Source organism: Botrytis sinoallii (assembly GCF_014898435.1).
Source record: "Botrytis sinoallii strain Bc 23 chromosome Unknown BSIN_001, whole genome shotgun sequence".
In the NCBI taxonomy this organism is placed as follows: domain Eukaryota; kingdom Fungi; phylum Ascomycota; class Leotiomycetes; order Helotiales; family Sclerotiniaceae; genus Botrytis; species Botrytis sinoallii.
The window spans coordinates 3,771,417-3,791,242 of record NW_024066028.1 but is presented as its reverse complement, the minus strand read 5'-3'; the positions used below and the strand labels follow the sequence as shown (position 1 = coordinate 3,791,242).

General features: G+C 41.6%; 6 protein-coding genes across 6 annotated transcripts; 3 read left to right on the top strand and 3 right to left on the bottom strand.

The window, feature by feature from the left end:
- Positions 1 to 1,517: 1,517 nt before the first annotated feature.
- On the top strand, positions 1,518 to 2,742 carry EAF02_000863 (uncharacterized protein; the record flags this gene model as incomplete). Its single annotated transcript, XM_038896911.1, has 3 exons — positions 1,518 to 1,993; positions 2,048 to 2,176; positions 2,226 to 2,742. 3 exons carry the CDS (start codon positions 1,518 to 1,520, stop codon positions 2,479 to 2,481), a joined length of 861 nt encoding a protein of 286 aa, XP_038763770.1. The 3' UTR covers positions 2,482 to 2,742.
- A 1,107-nt stretch (positions 2,743 to 3,849) lies between these two features.
- Positions 3,850 to 5,686, top strand: EAF02_000862 (uncharacterized protein; the record flags this gene model as incomplete). The annotated part of the gene is made up of 6 exons (XM_038896910.1): positions 3,850 to 4,009; positions 4,056 to 4,236; positions 4,292 to 4,446; positions 4,517 to 4,625; positions 4,743 to 4,831; positions 4,893 to 5,686. 6 exons carry the CDS (start codon positions 3,850 to 3,852, stop codon positions 5,684 to 5,686), a joined length of 1,488 nt encoding a protein of 495 aa, XP_038763769.1.
- Positions 5,687 to 6,248: 562 nt separating this feature from the next.
- EAF02_000861 (uncharacterized protein) lies at positions 6,249 to 7,301 on the bottom strand (the record flags this gene model as incomplete). Its single annotated transcript, XM_038896909.1, has 2 exons — positions 6,249 to 7,200; positions 7,282 to 7,301. The coding sequence occupies 2 exons, from the start codon at positions 7,299 to 7,301 to the stop codon at positions 6,249 to 6,251; spliced, it is 972 nt and encodes a 323-aa protein (XP_038763768.1).
- Positions 7,302 to 9,160: 1,859 nt separating this feature from the next.
- Positions 9,161 to 12,879, bottom strand: EAF02_000860 (uncharacterized protein; the record flags this gene model as incomplete). The annotated part of the gene is made up of 4 exons (XM_038896908.1): positions 9,161 to 10,434; positions 10,549 to 12,412; positions 12,475 to 12,598; positions 12,695 to 12,879. 4 exons carry the CDS (start codon positions 12,877 to 12,879, stop codon positions 9,161 to 9,163), a joined length of 3,447 nt encoding a protein of 1,148 aa, XP_038763767.1.
- Positions 12,880 to 13,949: 1,070 nt separating this feature from the next.
- EAF02_000859 (uncharacterized protein) lies at positions 13,950 to 14,511 on the bottom strand (the record flags this gene model as incomplete). The annotated part of the gene is made up of 2 exons (XM_038896907.1): positions 13,950 to 14,348; positions 14,407 to 14,511. 2 exons carry the CDS (start codon positions 14,509 to 14,511, stop codon positions 13,950 to 13,952), a joined length of 504 nt encoding a protein of 167 aa, XP_038763766.1.
- A 1,239-nt stretch (positions 14,512 to 15,750) lies between these two features.
- On the top strand, positions 15,751 to 19,287 carry EAF02_000858 (uncharacterized protein; the record flags this gene model as incomplete). Its single annotated transcript, XM_038896906.1, has 6 exons — positions 15,751 to 16,102; positions 16,158 to 16,598; positions 16,650 to 17,053; positions 17,102 to 17,690; positions 17,740 to 18,296; positions 18,358 to 19,287. The coding sequence occupies 6 exons, from the start codon at positions 15,751 to 15,753 to the stop codon at positions 19,285 to 19,287; spliced, it is 3,273 nt and encodes a 1,090-aa protein (XP_038763765.1).
- Between the last annotated feature and the right edge of the window lie 539 nt (positions 19,288 to 19,826).

The following is a 19,826-nucleotide window of genomic DNA, read 5'->3' as shown; positions in this document are numbered from 1 at the left end:
CTGTTCCTATCAAGTATTTTCGAGAGTTGGAGGAATAGGTGGAGTTGCGGTCAGTTAATCGATTACTTCAAATAATAATTCTAAGGAAAAAGAGACTAAAGGATTTGTCTTTGATAGAAGTTCAGAATCAATCTTATCCCAAATATCTTCTAGCTGATATTTAACCCTAAGAGCATTGTACCAGGCTAGCCAATCCGATTAGGTGGTAAGATATACCGATGGATGTGTATGTTGTGTTGATATGATTGATCCGGGTATTTGGATAATGAAAATTTGGATTTTCAGATATGGATCGTGATATACCCACTTTTGATTATAAGAGTAGTCTATAACAAGATAGCTGTATTTAAACGCAAACCGGGCTTATAACTATCGTATAGGACAATAGTATATTATGATGGAGGGGAATGATTGAACAATAATAATATAAGTATAAGAATATGTATATCTCCTCATTTATAGTTAGAACTGATCTCTTTTTGTAGAAAAAAGATCGGATTATATACTGGGTGATCTTCGGATACCGATCACGGGAGCGGTGATCGGTCCTGCGGCCGATCCGGTTATCGTTGTTCCGCTCCGGAGTATTCTATATAATGAATACCTGACCATCACATGATCTGATCCACGTGGTCTACAACACCGTTTCCGTCACAAAAAGTAAGCTTTTAAGAAACAGATTTAATACTATTTGATTTTGAAACTGTATTTTCAAAACTGGATATTAGAATTCGTATATCTACTCCCCCTTTTTTCAATCTAGATTTGTGAATCTCTCAAACCCCTTACAATCTAACTAAAGCTTTTTTGCAATCAACTTTAGTAAAATCTCGAATAGTTTGTTATCAATCAAGTTCTCCTATATCTATATTTGAAACTATATTGACTCTAGCTAAAGGCACAAAGAGATTAGCTTATAAGAATATACTTTTAAATACAGAGAATTGTATATTTCAAAAGGCAAATAAAGTATTAAGCAAATATCGATGCACTAAAAAGATTCAATTACACAATGAAGAAGTACTTATTAGATAAAAAGCTGAAGATATATTATCTTAGTAAAAGATTGATATTCAGATTCAATGCGACAAGCATCAAAAAGAGGGGAATTCTAATAGGGAAGTATCTTTTAGTTGATGTTGTAATAAGTGTGGAAGATCAGATTATAATTCAAGAACTTGTCAAATCAATGTAATAGATCCTAGATTATTAGATTCTTAATAGTTTTAATCAATTGATTTGATAGTTGTGGAATAATATGGATTTAAATATGATAATTGAGGTGAAAGTGGCCCATATGATGATATGGCCCACATGATGATAAACCATGTTAATTGTGCGACAACTTTACTATCTTTCATTCTAATTCAATCTTCTTCTCTTTTTTGCACCGAGGTATCGAAAGTCAAATATTCTCAACACTGGAAATTTCAGAGACCCCAATGCTTCAGAAGTTCTTTCCAAAAAATAATCCAGTTCAGTACCACAGACTACTATTACTTCTTGTCTAAATAATCATGACGGAGGGTCTTGCAGAGTTCATTGTCCCAGGCATCTCAAAGCCTTGCCAGACTTGGTACAAAGTAGTCGGCGACCTCACGACGTCTCAAGTACCTCTGATCGTATTGCATGGAGGGCCCGGAGCTTGTCACGATTATCTGCTTCCATTGGAAGATCTTACGCCATCTATTCCTCTCATTTTCTACGACCAGATTGGCAATGGACTATCAACTCATTTGCCAGAAAAAGCTGGCGATGAAGCTTTCTGGAGTGTCAAACTATTTGAGGACGAGCTCGATAATCTTATCAGTCATTTAGGATTAAGAGATCGATTCATTGATGTCTTCGGCCATTCATGGGGTGGAATGCTCGCAGCTGTATGGGCATCTGATCCAGCAAGATCGAAGAACCTCCGTCGCTTAGTCATCGCAAGTAGTCTGGCTAGTATGGAAGTATGGAAGATTGGCCTTGATTCACTCAGAAAGCAACTTCCGTTGGAGATTCAGAAGGTCTTGGATCGTTGAAATGATAGTAAGGATTATGAAAGCCCGGAGTATGAAGCTGCTTTAGAAGTCTTCTACAAGCGGCATCTGAGCCTCACGAGACCATGGCCAGCTCCTGAAGTTCAGGCTGCCTTCAACTGGTTTGCAAAAGATGCGACGACGTATGGTACTATGTAAGGCTACGAATATTCCCCTCAGTACAATCTACTGACACAATATAAGGTATGGTCCTTGCGAGCTAGTCCCCGCTGGAAATCTTCGTAACTGGACGTCGATTCCAAATTTGAGCAAGATCAAGGCACCGACACTTCTCATGAATGGAGCAGAAGACGAGGCACAGGACGTCGCAATGCAACCATTTTTTGATCACATCAAAAAGGCTAAATGGATTGTCTTGGATAATGCGGCACACTTTTGTCACGTTGATCAACGAGAAAAGTTCATGAAACATTTGAGAAACTTTCTCGTAGACGAATAGAAGCAGATCTGGTTGTAGATCTGTTTGATTAGTGGAGGTCTAGATGAGAGGATTGTTTGGTCTTCTCCGCAATTCATCGTTGTCTCCTACAAACACAGTGCACAACCCTTCCACATAGCCTTTTTGCGTAGGTCAAATCAATTTTTTACCGGTACATGATGTTTTTGTGCAAATTTCTCCGGTCAAAATTAGGCTTGAAGCAACCAATTGCCGTCGAGAAGATCGTTCATACAACCCATTCGGTCATTCATTGATGGAGAACCTAGGTACACAATCAGTCACACATAGCTAGATGGTATCTTCCAATTGTCGCTCACCTACGCTTGTTGCTAATTAATAATTCATGCTCAACTATTTTTCAAAAAATAATGTGAAAGAGAATTACGTTAATCTAACCGAGGAATCCCATTATTATTCTAGATTTCTGGGTTTTATTTTCAACTGCATACAAACACAGACATATGTAAGTACAGGCATTCGTACTAACGGATTTCTACTCCGTTGTCACATTCCGTTGACTTGTTTTGTCGACTTGCATGTCTACAATAATAGAGACATATAGCCATGATTAATACTCTACTAAATGGATAATTAATAATAGCAATCTAATCTACTTTCGAAGATTATTTTAGAATAGGAAACTATGAATACCAAAAACTCATCATGATTTATGGAAAACTATTCTGTAGTATAGCTTTACATTTCAATCGAACTAGTCACCGAGGGAAAAGAACTTTCAAGCTACGAACTTCTACTAGCGTAATTCATACTTAATTGTTATTTATACGATAATTTTACTATAAAGCGAGTTACGAATATCGATCCGAGTATCGAGGTGGAAATTCACCTCGGAGCTTGAGACTAGGTAATATTATATATACATACGCCCTCTTTTTCTATTAGATGAGGAGCAGTTCTCTATTTAATTATACATATAATCCTAATATTCATTTATTATCTAATTACCACTTCTACTAGTAACATACTAATAGTTCTATATGATGATGATATTCTTATTTTTGTTCTTCTAAATCAAATTTTAATTTCTCAAGCAGATTGAAAATTGAGAAACGTCTAAAGTTAGATACATAAGCTTGACTAGGTGTCTCTAATGGCCTTTCTCTCTATTGGTTTCTCTTATCGGTCATTCCGTATATTACTCGTCGGCTGATCGCAAGGTGTACTATTATACCATTTGTATGTGTTACACAGTAGCAGCGACATGGGAAAAGCATGACTATTATTTGCCTCGGCGGCACAGCATTCAAAGACAAACTACCTGGATTTCGTAGGCCCCCTCAAAGAACCTCTTCCAAGATACCGTCCCAATATTTTGTTTGTTTCATCATTGAAGCGTGGCAATGAGTCATGGAGGAACAAGGTCAAGAATCTCTCCCAAGAGATGCCACCAAAGAAGAAATCGAAACTCTCAGTCATGAGTCTGATAAAATACCTTTCACTGCTTGGCTCTTAGCACTCACAGGTGCCGCAGCACAGCTTGCACGCTTTGGAATTATGGTGGCGTGGCGTAAGTAATCAATATTCATAACGATTAGTCTACTAACAAACAGCAGAAAATTACCTTCAAAATCCACCCGGTGATAAAAAACTCCCTGGAGCCTTAGGCTTAGGAGAGTCCAACGCAACGATAATCCAAAACGCCTTCTTGTGCTTCCAGTATTTAACTCCAATGCCATTTGCATTGCTATCAGATTCATGGCTCGGTCGATACAAGACTATGCTTTTCAGTCTTGGGTAGGTTTTGGAAAACTTCTATCTTTTTGACAACAGCTAAATTTTTGATGAATAGGCTTATGGTTATCGGATACATAGTGCTGTTTGTGACTGCTCTTCCAAGTTCGCTAGAGCATAAGGCGGGTCTGGGAGGCCTTATTGCTACTATGATTTTGACAGGCCTGGGGCAAGGGGGATTGTCCGCAGTAATATATCCTTTTATTGGCAAGGGTATTTGCTATCAATGCTTCTGTGGATAAGTTTTTTTTTTATCAGACTTTCAATGCTAATAATGTAACAGGTGACCAAATCCCCGAAAGGAACCCAACTATCGAGCGAAACTCAAAAGGCAAGTTAGTAGTAACCGATCGGAAATTGGCTATACAATATATCTTCAGTGGTTATTACTGGTATGTTACACAATCTCAGCTTGTTATCTAGTCTTACTCTCTTTCCAACTAATATCTCGATCGAGGATGGTTAACATTGCCGCGCTTTCTTCCATTCCGACCACTTTTATGGATAAGTATATCGGGGTTCTGGGCTGCGTATCTCCTGCCAACATGTATCTTGATAGTGACGGTCATTCCTGTCATCGTCTTTAATAAGCGACTAGGTGAGTCTCAATACGGTGCAAAACTTAGCTTGAAAGAACAACGTAGCTCAAAGGTCTCTAGTCAAACTACCACCTCAAGGCAACATTCTTTCCCAAGCCGGACAAATGCAATCGCAAGGGGTTTCAAACGATACCATCCAGTCAATCAACGCAATCGCATGTATAATCATGAGTCCTCTTATTCAACACACCCTCTCCTATTTTCAACGACGCAAAATCCCACTCGGGCCCATCCTACGAATGACGATAGGATTCTTCTTCATAGCAGCGGGAATAGGCTATGCTGCTGGTTTCCAACAGCTCATCTATTCGCGTGGACCATGCTACCACTATCCCCTCGAATGCGCAGCTGCACGAAACCCACAAGACAGTGCTCAGAACATCAACGTCCAAGCAAATAAAGTAAGCGTATGGCTGCAAACACCTCTACAATTCCTTCTCTCTATCGGAGAGATACTCTGTCTAGTCTCGCTAAGTGAATACACATACAATGAAGCACCCACGAATCTCAAAGCATTAGTTCAAGCTTTCCAGGCGGTGGCGGCAGCGCTGGGAGCGGCGATTGGGATTGGTTTGGGTCCGGTGTCGAAGAATCCTTGGTTGGTTAATAAGTTTGCTTGTTTGGCGGGAACGATGGCTATTACTGCTGTGGTTTTTTGGGTGGTTTTTAGAAGTCATGATGTTGATTATACAAAAACGGATGTAGTTGATGCTGTTGACAGTAATGAGAATGGTGGTCAGAGGGGTGATCTTGAGGCTGTGGTTTGTAGGAAGGAAACGGCTGATGCCGATCCTCATCATGTAGAGAAGCTTATCTCAACTAATTCTGTCAAGGCTGTGAAGACTTCTTTGTAAATCATTATCGGTTAGTCTAAGTCTGCGATCACTGATTAGTGGAAACAGATGCTCTATATTGATTGGTTTCATCTATATCTGAAAATATTCTGTCACTTGGACAATTCTGGAAGGATTTCAAGTAGTCCATGCTGCTAAATTCTCTTACAGCTTCACAGAATAAAACATGAAGCTAGATATCCTGAAAATTTCGACACTAGTCAACAATAAAGAACATATCAAGTTTGAGGCCCATTAAGCATTATCAAAACCATCATTTGCAAGGTTGAGTCTGTAGAATGGATATCTACTTGTTATCCGCAGTGTCTGCGGCGTCAGCTGAATTTTGCTAGTAGCTAGGCTCCATCTGATAAATATTGGTGCTTCACGGTGAGGGCGGAGTGCGGGTATCCTTGGGGGACGTTGCGGAATACATTTTTTTTGCGCAGTGTATCTAGATTGCTAAGCTTCTCGTGCCCAGATCTAGCGCAGAGTTGTTTGCAGCTCCTCATTATTACGTGACGATTTATCTTTTCTTGCTTACATCCCAAAAAACTCAAGTATAAAACCCCAGCCTACTAACTTATCTCTGCACCTGAAACCTAAAGAAATCCTTCACAAACTGTCCGCCCTCCCCCAAAAGCTCCATAAACCCATCATCAAGTGACAGTGCCAACGCATTCACAGCCATATAGAGACACACCAACCCTCTCAATGCTCCAATTTCACCACCCGACCCCTCTTCTCCGCCTTCTTCTGCGTATACATATCTTGCAAGATCGATCACATCCCCGATATTTTCGTTTTTGAGCTGGAAAATGCACAGTGTTTTGTGGAGTTTGTGTAGAGCTAGCGCTTTTAGCGAATTTACGAGTCGGAAATCTCCCAGAATATATAGTGCGGCATGGCTGATGAATACATTGGAATAGCTTTGGTACGGGTAAAACCATTCCCTAGGCTCACAGGTGTAGTCGTAAGTATTGCGCAAGGCGAGTAGTGGCAAAGTAAGCTGCTTGAAGTCGGCTGCGCATTTGACCGGGTAACGTTCTGGATTTGTAATTCGTCGAAAAAGCCAATTTAGTCCCACCTCTGATGTTGTACTTGAGAATACATGTGCCAGTGGCCGTTCTGCTGGCTCCGGTGGTGCTTTTGGTAATGGTGTTTCGCAAAGGGGTTCTATCCCTCTCTGCCCACCCAAATTCTCCTCCTTCAGTTTCTCCTTCATATTTTCTATAGAAAGTCGCAGGTAAAGCTCTTCTGAACTATCAGATCTGTCTTTTCTCATCACCTTGTACTCAGGGATAGGCACTGTGTAATCGCCCGTATACGCAAACTGCACGAACCGCTCAAACGTCTCCTTACTCACATCATCCCATACCGTACATTCAGCTTGAGATTCAGACATCCCTCCTCTCATCAGCGCCTCCAACGGTCTTGAAAGTTGAACAATAGCCTCTTCATGCACGAAGAATTCCGTTGCATGGCCATCGACTTTTTCGCCCACGATGAATTTGAAGAGTCGAGAATTGAGGATACTGTTAAGAGTTTCTTAGTAAAGATTTCGATACGTAATCTTGAATATCCACGTCAAACAGAATTTAGAAGATTGAGTGTACTCTTGAAATGAGGCTGGCATCTTAAATAATCAAAGTAGCTTATTTTCCGACCCTCTACAAACTCTTTCAAAAATGCCCGCGATAACTTTCTCCCATATATTCAGAATACAAGAAGAGTGCAGACCAAGAAGATGGAGATCAAGAGCGCAAAGAGACAAACAAGTGGGATGCTACAAGATATGAGGGGTTTGCACATTCATTCGATGTAACCCTACACCATTCGAGATCTTAGCCTATTGGCTGCTACATACATCGAGGAAGATCGAAGCCAATCAAAAACCGCCGACGGGTAAATCGTGAATAAATAAAATAAGTCAAAACACAAAGTTCAGATTGGCTGGGTCTAGTTTTCGGCTTAAAACGCAATGGCTGTCTACTTCGCGCTTAATTAACAAATGTGATTAGTTGTTAACATGTGGCTATGAAACCATTTATACTTTTAACGCTTATTTACGATTCTCATGAAATCAATCGGATATTTTATATAGCATAGGTACCCAAAGAACACAGCAGATCAAAGTGATATATCCGAAAATCCAAACAAATACCTATTTATTTGAAAATCACGTGAAAGTTTACCTCCTTCGTTAACTTCAACCGCAATCACTTCCAACATTCATTCCCAACTATCTCCACTTCCCTCCCCATCAACTCTGCCCTCCGAATCACAGCAATACAGAAAATAAAAGAAGATAAAAATAAATATCCCCGAGAAACCAACCCCCACTTCTCCACTTCTCCACCCACAACCTCGAAATCAAAAACAAAATCAAAAAAACAATTTACAAATCCAACCAACACAAATTTACTCCCCCCTACTCCCCCCTACTCCCGGATTTTCAAATTCGCCTACCTAGTATCTAGTATCTAGTATCTCTCAACACTATACTCTATGCTCCAAATCCCGAAACCTTTTATTTTCTTTTCGGTTGATGATGGTGATGGATATCGAGGAAGGAGATGCAGATGTGATGCAAGAATATCCCTTACAATTATTTTGGATATCCCATCTCGACAAATTTCACCAAACCCATCATTGTAATCTCTTAACCTCTAACTCCCAGATCTAATCCAATCCAATCCAATCCCATCTAATCCAATTGAATTTTCCTCTCCTCTCCTCTATCACAACCATATCCATCCCATATATCTATAAATCTCAGAAACCCCATCCCAAGACTCATTCTCAGAAGATATCCAACACAATTAAAACAATTATATTATATCACATCATATAAACATAAAATTCCACACCCAGTCATTCATCTGATCATAATATCTATTCGGAATACCTACATATTACATATTTTATCCATCCTATCTACCTATCGACCCACTTCTATGTAATCCACCGCCAGCACCACTACCGCCAACCAGTCATAACCTTTTCTCTCCAGATCATTAAAAATCATCGTATGAATATCCTCTCTTCACTGTTTCTCCAACCTCCCATATACACACCCCTCCTCCCTTTGCTTTTTTTTTCTGCCACCCTCCTCCCCTTCCACAATCCCTCTATAAACAAAAGACACATACCCAAACAGACCACCCATATATCCATCCATCCTCATCATCGCGATAAACACACATATGCGAAAAATTAAACCAATGAAGAAAAATTTCCCTTTTTTCTTTCTTGAGATGAATCCAAACTCCTACACACCATACCATCATGCAAATACCTCCTGAATGAAGAAACAAATCAACTGGATATCATCTCTGCAAACGTGATCTTTCTGATCGCGAACAAAAAGTATGCGCTCCCCCTTTATCTCAGCTCACCCCATCATTATGCACAAATAACGCTGAATTTTGTATGTCCCCTTGAAGCGCTCACACCCTCACATCCCCACATGTAATCGACCTCCGTCACCAACATTCAATTGAAAGATCCGTAACTCTTAAAATCATACCCATTCGTAATCCTGTCCTTCCCCTTCTTAGCGAATTCCTTCCCCGCACTTCTCGAATTCTTTGCATTTCCATTCGTCTTGCCAAGAACTGCACCCCCTTTTCCGTTTTCCTTTTGTGCCCCACCATTAACCGAGATTTGCGATCCCTGCGGTAAAGTATTTTGACTAGCACTCATTCCATATTGGTTAACCTGCGCCATCAAAGATTTTCTCGCTTGTTCCATTGCGTCATCCGAACTATTGTCGGAATCTGAATCTGAATCGCTACCAGCATCTTTAATTCTCTTAGCTGCGGCGGCGGCAATGGCTGCTGAGGCAACCAAACCATTACTTTGAGTTAAAGAAGGGATTTTTGAGCTTGCTGGAACTGGAACATCATCATCGTCAGAGCTATCATCACTGCTACTCTCATCATCTTCCGATTCCGAGAATTCCTTGTTCAATAATTGAGATGAAAGTTGTAATTTTGATTTGGCAAGTTGACCATTTGACGAAGGTCTAGGTTTGAACATGGTTCCTTTCTGGCTATTCAGAGATGATAAACTTGCGCCGAAACCAATCGTTGGTCTAATAATCGGTCGCTTGAGGGGTGAAGAAAATGATGGACCTTGAGCTTCGATGATATCAGATGTTAGTTGTTGATCAACTTCGTCTTGGGTATTATCCTCATCGCTGCTGGAGTTCTTACGTTGATTTGTGGCCTTGATAGGAGAGACCATATTTCTCCGGGCATGGCTTGGCAATTCCGGGCTTAACCGTTGAGCTGGAGCATCTGGCATTTTCATATCCTCATCATCACTACCACCTTCACCTTCATCTTCTGAACTGTCTTGAGTCTCTTTGATTTCTGTTTTAACCTTAATGTCATTGTCCCTGTCGGAGGTATCGTCTCCCGATTCTCCTTCATCAGAAGATTCGTCCTCTGATGAAGAAGAAGCTGAATCCTGAGTGTACTTGTTGAAGGATTTACGCTCATCACCAGATGGTGCATTAGAATGAAAAACAACCGGAGATCGACTATCCCGTGGTGATGACTGATTTTCACCCATCTCGACATCTTCATCAGATTGGTCGTTGGGGTCGTTCGATTCTTCGATTTGCCGATTTGGAGGACTAATAGATCTTTTTGGCTCTTGTTTGACTGTGACCTCTTCTTCAGAATCGGAATCTTCGGAACTGGAACTATCTGAACTTGGAGGGAGTGGAATTTCAGCAGGCTTGGGTGGCGACTTTGGTTTCTCTAAGATGATATTAGTGTGTAATCATTAATTAACGATTCATTTGCATCCGTGTATGACAGAGAGATAAAATTCATAAAATTGATTTGATGACTTTCGGCATTATATTTACATACCTTTGACCGGGACTGGACGGCCGGGTGTAGATGTTGTTGCCTTTTTTGGTTCTGGTGTAATAGTCTTTCTCTCCAAGGGTATCTTCTCGGTGGAAATAATCTTAGGTGCCGGTTGAGGGATAGGCTTAGGTGTTGCAGATCGTGCCACCGAACTCGCCCGACCCGCTATCAATGGTGGTTGACTCATAGCAGATGGTTTTAGTGAGAGCTGTCTGACCGGAGTCGCACTACGATCAGGTCCAGGGCGCTTGAATGTTTTAGGTAGAGGAATAGGCGTTTGATTTGGAGCTGGGGTCTGACTAGAAGTAAGCGTAGGTGTTGTTTTCTCTTTTGGTGTATCAACGGAAGCTGTCTTCTGGAGTTGTGGCTTTATAGGAGTATTCGTCTTATCAAGGTCAAAGGAGACTCGTCTAAGACCCTTGGATGGTAATGGCATCTGAGCTTCTAGACTGGTATCCTTAGGAGCTGGGGCTCCAGGGGAAGAGCTTAATACACTTTCCGAAGAACGTGATGTTTTCAAAGATGACTTCTTTCCTCTTGGATAATGAGGCGTGGAAGACTGGCGAGGAAGTATCGCGCTGGGAGTACTGCGTTTGTTGACCGGGGTACCCTTCCTACTTTCTTGTGGAGTTTCGGATGTTCTCTTGGAGCCTTCTGGAGCTTCCGACTTCCTAGACTCCTCTTCAGCCTTTTTGGCTGCCTCCTCTTTGGCCTTCTGCATCTCTATTCTGTCATCTTCTTCGATCTGTTTGCGCAATTTCTCTTTCTCATCCTTCAGTTTTTGAGCTAGAAGAGCAGCGTCTTCTTTTTGTTTTCTTGTAGCTTGCTTCTGCCTTTCCTCTGCCTTACGTTCCTCCGATTTCTCTTTACGCATTCGTTCGGCTTTTGCAGCCACGGCTTCTCTTTCGGATTCACGTCGACGTTCCTCGGCAGCTTTTGCAGCCGCAGTCCGCGCCTCCTTTGCTGCCTCCTCACTTTCTTTCTTCTTGCGCAATTCTTCCTCGCGTATCCTACTCTTTGGCGTCAAGGGTAGCTCATAAGGAGTTGAAACAGATTCAGAGGTCTTGGAAAGATGGCGATTTTGGTTTGAGGGTGAGTTAGCTAGCCTCTCAAGGCCAGGTAATCCTGCTGATGAAGACTTTTTGAGTTTAAGTTTTGATTGTGGAACCTTTATTTCCTCGGAATCCGAACCAAAGTCGTCATAAATGTCTCCCTCGTTCCTAGGTGATCGATTCTTCGAGTTGCCTGATTTTGCGGCTCGCGCAATTGTTTCCGAGGTCTTTGGCTTCTTAATAGAACTTGAGTTGGGATGAGGAGGGAGTTGTGGCTCGTTTGCCATTGGACTTGTCGCAGTCGTCGAAACGGATCGACCTCTATCGGTAGCTCTCTGAATGTGATAGCTTGCACTTTTTGCTCCTGTGATGTCCTTTGGTGTGCCCTGCTTCCGTGGCGGGGGCTCTTTAAACGGGCTTACAAGTTCTTTTGGGTCGCTGTGGGGTTGCGCATTTGTATTCTTGGTAGACAACTTTGTGATATAATTAGTTATGGTATGACTTTGGCGGACAAAACGTCTCTCCACTGGCGGTGGAGATGATGGGGTTCGGGTGTCGGAGATTATGGGAGAATCCTCTCTTACATTTGGCACAACATCATTGTCCTCATCCTCATGACCTAATATAGCACTCTGTTGCGAATCGGGAATTGTGGCTTCTGGGTTCTCTGGGATACCTTCCAACCTTCCACCGGTATATGACTCTAGTTCTCGAGAAGGAATTGGTTTATCTGGATCTATGGCCGTTCTCTGACGCTTTTGTGGATTCCAGAATGATTCGGCAGTTCCATTGATCGGTGACCTATCTCTTTTCTGACCAAGAACACTCATGGGTTGAATCGAAGAGCTGATGTTGGAGGAAGTGAGTCTCGAACATTTGGTTTGTTAGGAGCTTTTATGATTCGAATAGTAGACATATTGTTAAATAGAGGTCCTATCAGATCGTTCTGAGTGACGTCAAATAATTCATCGTCCATGCACTTCTTAATCGCAAGTGGTCTAGATGAAGAAGCAGTCAGTCAGTATGTATAAACTTCAACTTTTCCACCCAGACATTCCCATCATCATGTTCGCAGAAGCGCAAACACTACTTACTGGCCATAATTGATTTCGTGAACTCTCGAAGCTTCTGTGCAAAACTCTCTGATGGTAATATTTGGTGATGTGATAACACGAAAGCAACGAATTGGACGATCATTTTCCTCGGCAGCATCTGGTGTAAATACTTTCACTCTGAGTGAAAAGCCCGGCGAGGCGGGGGGGTCAATTAAGGAATTCATCATGAATATTCTGATCACTTCAAGAAGTTAAGCTTATGCGAAACAGCAGAAGTGTGCTGATGTGCAAACAAGAGAGACAAGGCCGAAAATCAACGGCATTGAGAAGATTGAAGAAGTGCAATTGGTTCGGCGCACTATGAAAGCTAATTGCTTTGCTTTTTCAATAGTGGAGCACTTTAAAGTCCAAAAAAGAAATCGCGCCAAAACGCGTGGAAAGTTGGAAGGTTGAAGCTCTTGGGGAAAAAAATCTCGTGGGCGGTGGGCGATAAGGTTATCGTGAATAGGAAATCGTGTTTTGGTGGAGCTTTTCCGATAAGAGATGAAGAGATGAAGAACTTCAAGAACTCCCAAGGTTCGTTCTTAGGAAGAGAAAAAGAAGCTTGATATTGATTGTCTTTTGAAGAAAGGAAGAAAGGAAGAAGTGAAGAAGTGAAGAAGTGAAGAAGTTTGTGTTTGGAGATTGGAATTCAGCTTCAAAGATTCACTACTAGTTTGTTCTTCCACTCACTTATAGCTCGTACTTATTATTATACTCTTCTTTTCTTTTCATCCTTCTCTCTATTTGCTTTTTATTTCCAAACTTCACTTCACACACCAGGGTAGGAGGGTAGGAGGGTAGGTTACTCTTATCTTATATACTCAGACTCCGTACTTCTGAGCTCGTCCTTGAGAGCAGAATTTTTGTTTGGTCTCATCCGATAATCCATGGCTTACAGTCAAGTGTCTCGAGAGTGCATAGCTCGAGTATTGCGTTATGTCATGATTGAATGATTAGATGCAAGATTATCGTAGACCATGACCTGGGTACTTGGATAATTGATTGAGTATATCTAACATCTATGCTATTGAATTGTTTTGGTGATGATAACGACGAGATGCTTCATATGCCAGGTTACCAGGTGCCCCTCAATATCATCATGTCGTGCTCCTCTTTGACACATGGTATCCAGAGATGCCTAGATATTAATTTCGTTTTGGTATTCAAACTCGTTCCAGCGCAACATATCTTCTCAGTCCTAGATCGAATCTGTCCTCCTTTTTCAATATGTCGAACAGCTATCCAAAATATCTCAATACCAAATCTGCCATATCCAATTCGCAAGATACAAAACCAGCAACCCAATTCCTGTTGCGACAACCGCCATTCCAATCAAAACCCATTGTCTAAACTTAAAAGCATCCGAAACCTCCATCTTCATCATTTTCTTTTGTTTAGTATTCCAATGCCATGGCTCCTCTTCCTTTCTCTTGATCCCTTCTGCATTTTGTCCCCGAGATGGTGATTTGATATATGCATATGGTTGTGGCTTAAATATTAATCTGTGAAGAAATTCTTGAATGCGCCCGATAAAAGTATTGGGATACGTCCGCGGTTCCGAGTGTTGTTGAATGCGAAGATAACTATTACGGCTATCGATGATCAAGAGAGATATGAGAAATGAAATGAAGGTAATAGGGGCGATTATAAGCTGTTTATTTGATTAGAATTTTCATGGCAGATATTGGAATCAGGTGAAGATAGCTTACCCTCACGACAGCACTTTCCTTGGGAGCTTCGGGAAGTATTGGAGAGTGGAGAATTGGTGAAGGAGATTGTGATAATGCTGGCGATCGACGTGTTGGAGATGACATTCTGACGAGTGAATTATATTATTGATTTTGAGGTCTTTGGGTAGACCACGGAAGAATAGTTTTTACATTGCTTTATATATATTGTTATGAAGAGTGAAAACTTTTTGATTGTCTTCTTCGTTGTTAATCGAATCCCCGCCAAGATATGTCGGCACTGCGGAAACACAAAGCTCAGCCTTGCGAGTGACGTTTATCTGTGGATTTTTATTCATCGTTTCGTATTGGCGCATCGTACTCGGTGCGAGACGGCAAATACAAAACACGTGATGATACCCTGCGCACTTCCATTCATCAGGTGACAGATGTAAGGATGGTCAAGAAAAAGAGAGATTTATATATTTAGAAACTTATAACATCAACAAGGTTCGTATCTACCTAGGTACTTGATGCTATTCTAATATTGGCAATCTTGACGTTCAACTGTAACCTTCTTATTTAGCTTAGGTAGTTCAAGGATAAGCACCAGGGTCCACGTAGCTTCCAACCATGCAACTGGTATGTGGCTGAATGCAGTTGCCTGTCTTCGTCTCGACTCTCGAGTCCCAACATCAACATCAGATCAGCCAATATATCTACTTTTGGTAATCACATCGTTGACGATCATGATATTTCCAGACACATTTGTGAGGCTGATTCAGAATTTGGTTTCCCTGATGCCACACGTCCATCTGTTGTCCATCGCCAGGGCTCTTAAAGGGTGGGCTGCACAGCCAATGTCCCCTCATATAACCTGGAATGCATCAGCATATTCTTCGTTAAACAAGTCGAACCCAAGCAAGTTTTCTTTCTTCAGATGAATTCTACAACTTCAGGATATCAATACAACAATACCTACTGGCAATGATTTGTCGCGGACTTACAGTGCGAAGAATGCACATCGAGTATATGAGCTCAGCCACACCCACAATTCGGGATCACAAAAGGCCAATCACTGTTCAAATATTTCAGAAGATTGTTCCACTCGCACTGGATGCCCAAAGAGGCAATTCCCACGTCAATTGACATTCATGGCGATGACCTATCCGCGAACGGTTGTTTGTGATGATTTTTTCCGTAAGACTTGAATAATTCGCCGTTTGGGGAAGAGTTGCGAGCAGAATGCCTAGTGGGCTTACTTACAGCTGAAGAATGCTGATTCCTCTTTGATATAAAACTATATAAGTATGAATCCTGAGAAATGGCAAGTGTGAATTTCTTGGTACTTTTTTTTTTACAATCGTTTCTTGTCGACAGTGAAAGATGACAGCAGCAATTCCTGGGCCAAAAGCCAAACCCCTCGTGGGAAATTTGTTGGATCTTAAGGATGAAGAAGCTTCACTTAGAGCACTCGAACATATGGCCGTCGAATATGGCCCTATATACAAATTGACCAGAGGAAGTACTAGAGTAATCGTCGTTAGTTCCGTGGAAATGATGGAAGAACTTTGCGATGAGAGTCGATTTGAAAAGGCACCGCCAATGGCACTCTCAAAGAAAGACGGTCGACCATCTGGTATGTTTACAGCAACGAATGATGATCCGGATTGGGGTCAAGCACATAGAATTCTTGTGCCTGCTTTTGGACCATTAGCTATTGAGCAGATGTACGATCGTAAGTTATCCATGGTTCTATCATCCAAGGGGTGCATATGTACTGACACAAAAAGAAATGCAAGATATCGGAAATCAATTACTCTTGAAATGGGCTAGATTAGGTCCTTCAGAGCCCATAACAATTACGGATGATTTTACTAGACTAACTCTAGATACGATTGCGCTTTGTACAATGGATTTTAGGTTCAATTCTTTCTATACAGATAAGATGCATCCATTTGTTGATGCAATGGTGGGATTTCTCTCCGAATCCGGGGATAGAGTTAGACGACCAGCAATTGTTACAAGTTTGATGAGAAAGAAGAACGCTAAATTCCAAAGAGATCTGGATTATATGTTTGAGGTTTCTCAAGGCTTAGTACAACATCGAAAACAAAACCCTACAGATAAAAAGGATCTTCTTAATGCGATGCTTAGTGGGAAAGATCCTAAAAGTAAGGATGAAATGAGAGATGATTTGATCATAGCTAACATGATCACATTTTTGATCGCTGGTATGCTACAAGTTGAAAAGCCCATTGCTCGTGGCTAACATAGATATCAAGGTCATGAAACTACGTCTGGATTGCTCTCATTTGCTTTCCTTAATTTAATGAAAAATCCAGATGCATATAATGCAGCTCAGCGCGAAGTGGACCAAGTGGTCGGTAGAGGACCTGTTCGTGTGGAGCATCTCAATAAGTTCGAGTACTTGAATGGTGTACTCAGAGAATCGTTACGACTCACGCCGACTGCCCCAATTGTGTCAAAACGGCTTGTTAAGGGTGTTAGTGGAGAAAACGCGACTCTTTCCCGTGGAAAATATAAAATCGAACCAACTGACAAGATTATTGTGCTACTTGGAGCTGTGCAACAGGATCCTAATGTTTATGGATCTGATGCAAATGAATTTAAACCAGAACGTATGATGGGAGATAGTTTCAAGAACCTACCAAGTGCGGCTTGGAAAGTAAGTGTCTAGATTAACCTCATGTGACCAAGCTAACATAACCAATAGCCATTTGGAAATGGAGTTAGAGCATGTATTGGACGTGCATTTGCATGGCAAGAAGCATTGATGATTACAGCTATGCTTTTACAAAACTTTGATTTTCGTCTCCTGGATCCGGGATATAAATTACGCATCAAGCAAACACTCACTATCAAACCACAAGATCTTATAATGCGAGCTACACTGCGTCATAGTATGACAGCTATGGATCTTGAGCATCTCCTAAGGGGTTCAACATCGTCAAGCATTAAGTCGCCTGAAAAGTCCACGGCAACTTCTTCCGAACTACCAAATATGTCGCGCCTAAAGTTGGATTCCAAACCCATGACAATACTTTATGGGTCGAATACAGGAACTTGTCTTGCTTTCGCACAAAGAATGGCTTCGACAGCTGCTGGACATGGTTTTGAAGCCAAAGTCGTGGAAATGGATAGTGTAGTTGGAGCATTACCTAAATCTCAACCTATTGTTATCATTACAGCTTCATATGAGGGCCATCCACCAGACAATGCAGCTAGATTCGTCAGTTGGTTAGAGAAACTCGAGCCAACTGTACTTTCAGGAACACAATTTGCCGTTTTTGGTTGTGGTCATAGTAAGTCAAATTATCTCATTGCTATGTTATTGAACCTAACGAGTATCAGGTGATTGGAGAGCTACATTTCAGAAAATACCAACGATAGTAGATAATCGCATGGCCGAATTCGGAAGTTTAAGACTTGTACCTAGAGGTCTTTCAGATGCAGCGAAAGGAGATTTATCGGGCGATTTCGATGACTGGTTGAATAAAACCTTTTGGCCAAAAATCAGCCGGGGTTCGAAATCTCAAGGGGCAATTGTAGAAACAGGAATGCATCTTGAGATTTCTACTCAACCAGAGGTTACGAGTCTCCGACAAGATGTCCAAGATGGTGTTGTAGTTGAAACTAAAGTATTGACAGCACCAGGAACACCTGAGAAACGTCATCTGGAAGTTGAACTTCCTCCCGATATGACATATGAAAGTGGAGATTATCTTGCTGTACTTCCGGTGAATTCGAATCAAAATGTTAGAAGGGTTATGAAAGTCTTTGGACTAGTTTGGGATTCGACCATTGTTTTCAAAGGTCAGAGTTTGGGCACTTTACCACTTGATACTCCTCTTTCAGTTAGGGATATTTTGGCAGGATATGTGGAGCTTTTCGAACCTGTTAGTAGAAAGGTATGTACTCCATATGATCAAGTTCACCTTACCATAAACTGGGGCACTAAATGGAGAATAGATGCTTCAAACAATGGCCAATTCCACCACTGACCAAAACTCGAAACAACACCTCGCAACCATGTCTACAGATTCAGAAATCTATGAACAACAAGTCCTCACCAAACGTCTAAGTATTATTGACCTCTTAGAAGCACACCCATCAGTTAAGCTCAATTTTCGCGATTTTCTTTCTTCTCTCTCTCCTCTACGAGTCCGCTACTACTCCATCTCCTCCTCTCCTCTCCATTCCCCAAACACATGCACAATAACCTACAACGTTCTCTCCATTCCCTCTTTCTCCGGTCCTGGCCACTACGCCGGTATCTGTGGAACCTATCTCTCCTCTCTCCTCCCCGGAGATCCTACCAAAGTCTCCGTCCGACCTAGTAGTAAAAAGCTCTTTCATCTTCCCTTAGACATCAAACGAACTCCTCTCCTCATGTTTTGCGCCGGCACCGGGATTGCCCCTTTCAGAGGCTTCATCCAACAACGTGCCATGCAAGCCGCTGCATCGCCAGACCGCAAACTGGCTCCTGCGATTCTATTCGTCGGATGTAGATCTTCGACATCCGATCGTCTATATGCGCGGGAATTTGATAGATGGGAAGACCTCGGTGTAGTCGATATCCGATATTCTTTTTCACGCGATTCGAATTCTCCGCCGAGCGAAAAAGAGACGGTGAGGATGGGACAGGAATATAAGTATGTGCAAGAGAGGATGTTGGCGGATAAGGATAAGAAGGATATTTTGAGATTGTGGGATGAGGGTGCGAGAGTCTATGTTTGTGGTGGAGGAGCTTTTGTTAAGGAGGTGGGGAAAGCAGCGAGGGAAATTGTGAGGGAGAGGTTGAGGGAGAAGGGGGTGATGATTGAGGGAGGGGAAGAGGAGTTGGAGGAGAGGTTTAGAAATGGGTTGGTAGATAGATGTGCGACGGATATTTTTGGGTAGGGGTTGGGTTGTGGATTAGTGTGGTGGTGGGGTGGGCTTAAATATTTATGTGTGTATGTGTGATTTAGAGTTTTTATGAGCTTGAACGTGTGTGTGTATTTGACTTGATATGATGATGCTAAGTAAGTCTTGTTGAAAAGCCGATGAGGATAATAATGTGAAAGATTCTTTTGCGGTTTATTCCACTATCTTACTTAACCTTTGGATGGATGAATAGATGGATGAACCATTGATTAGAGGTTTTCAGAATTCATGAGATCGATCAATGATCGTTGTGATAATTCATGATCAACGATTTTTTGTAAGGGGGGTGAGATGCTTGGTGTCTGTCTATACATTTCTTGATACGTATCTGAGGAGATGTGCTATAATTGTAAGATACTTGGGATTTGAACAAGAAAGAGAGAGGTAGGGAGAGAGAAATGTTTCATCCTGAGTCAAGTCAGTTTGAGGATGTCGTGTGAGAAAACGATCTATTTGTAATCTTACAAAGACTACTCGTAGCTTGATAATAAATCTCGAAATTGTGGATGGGGAGA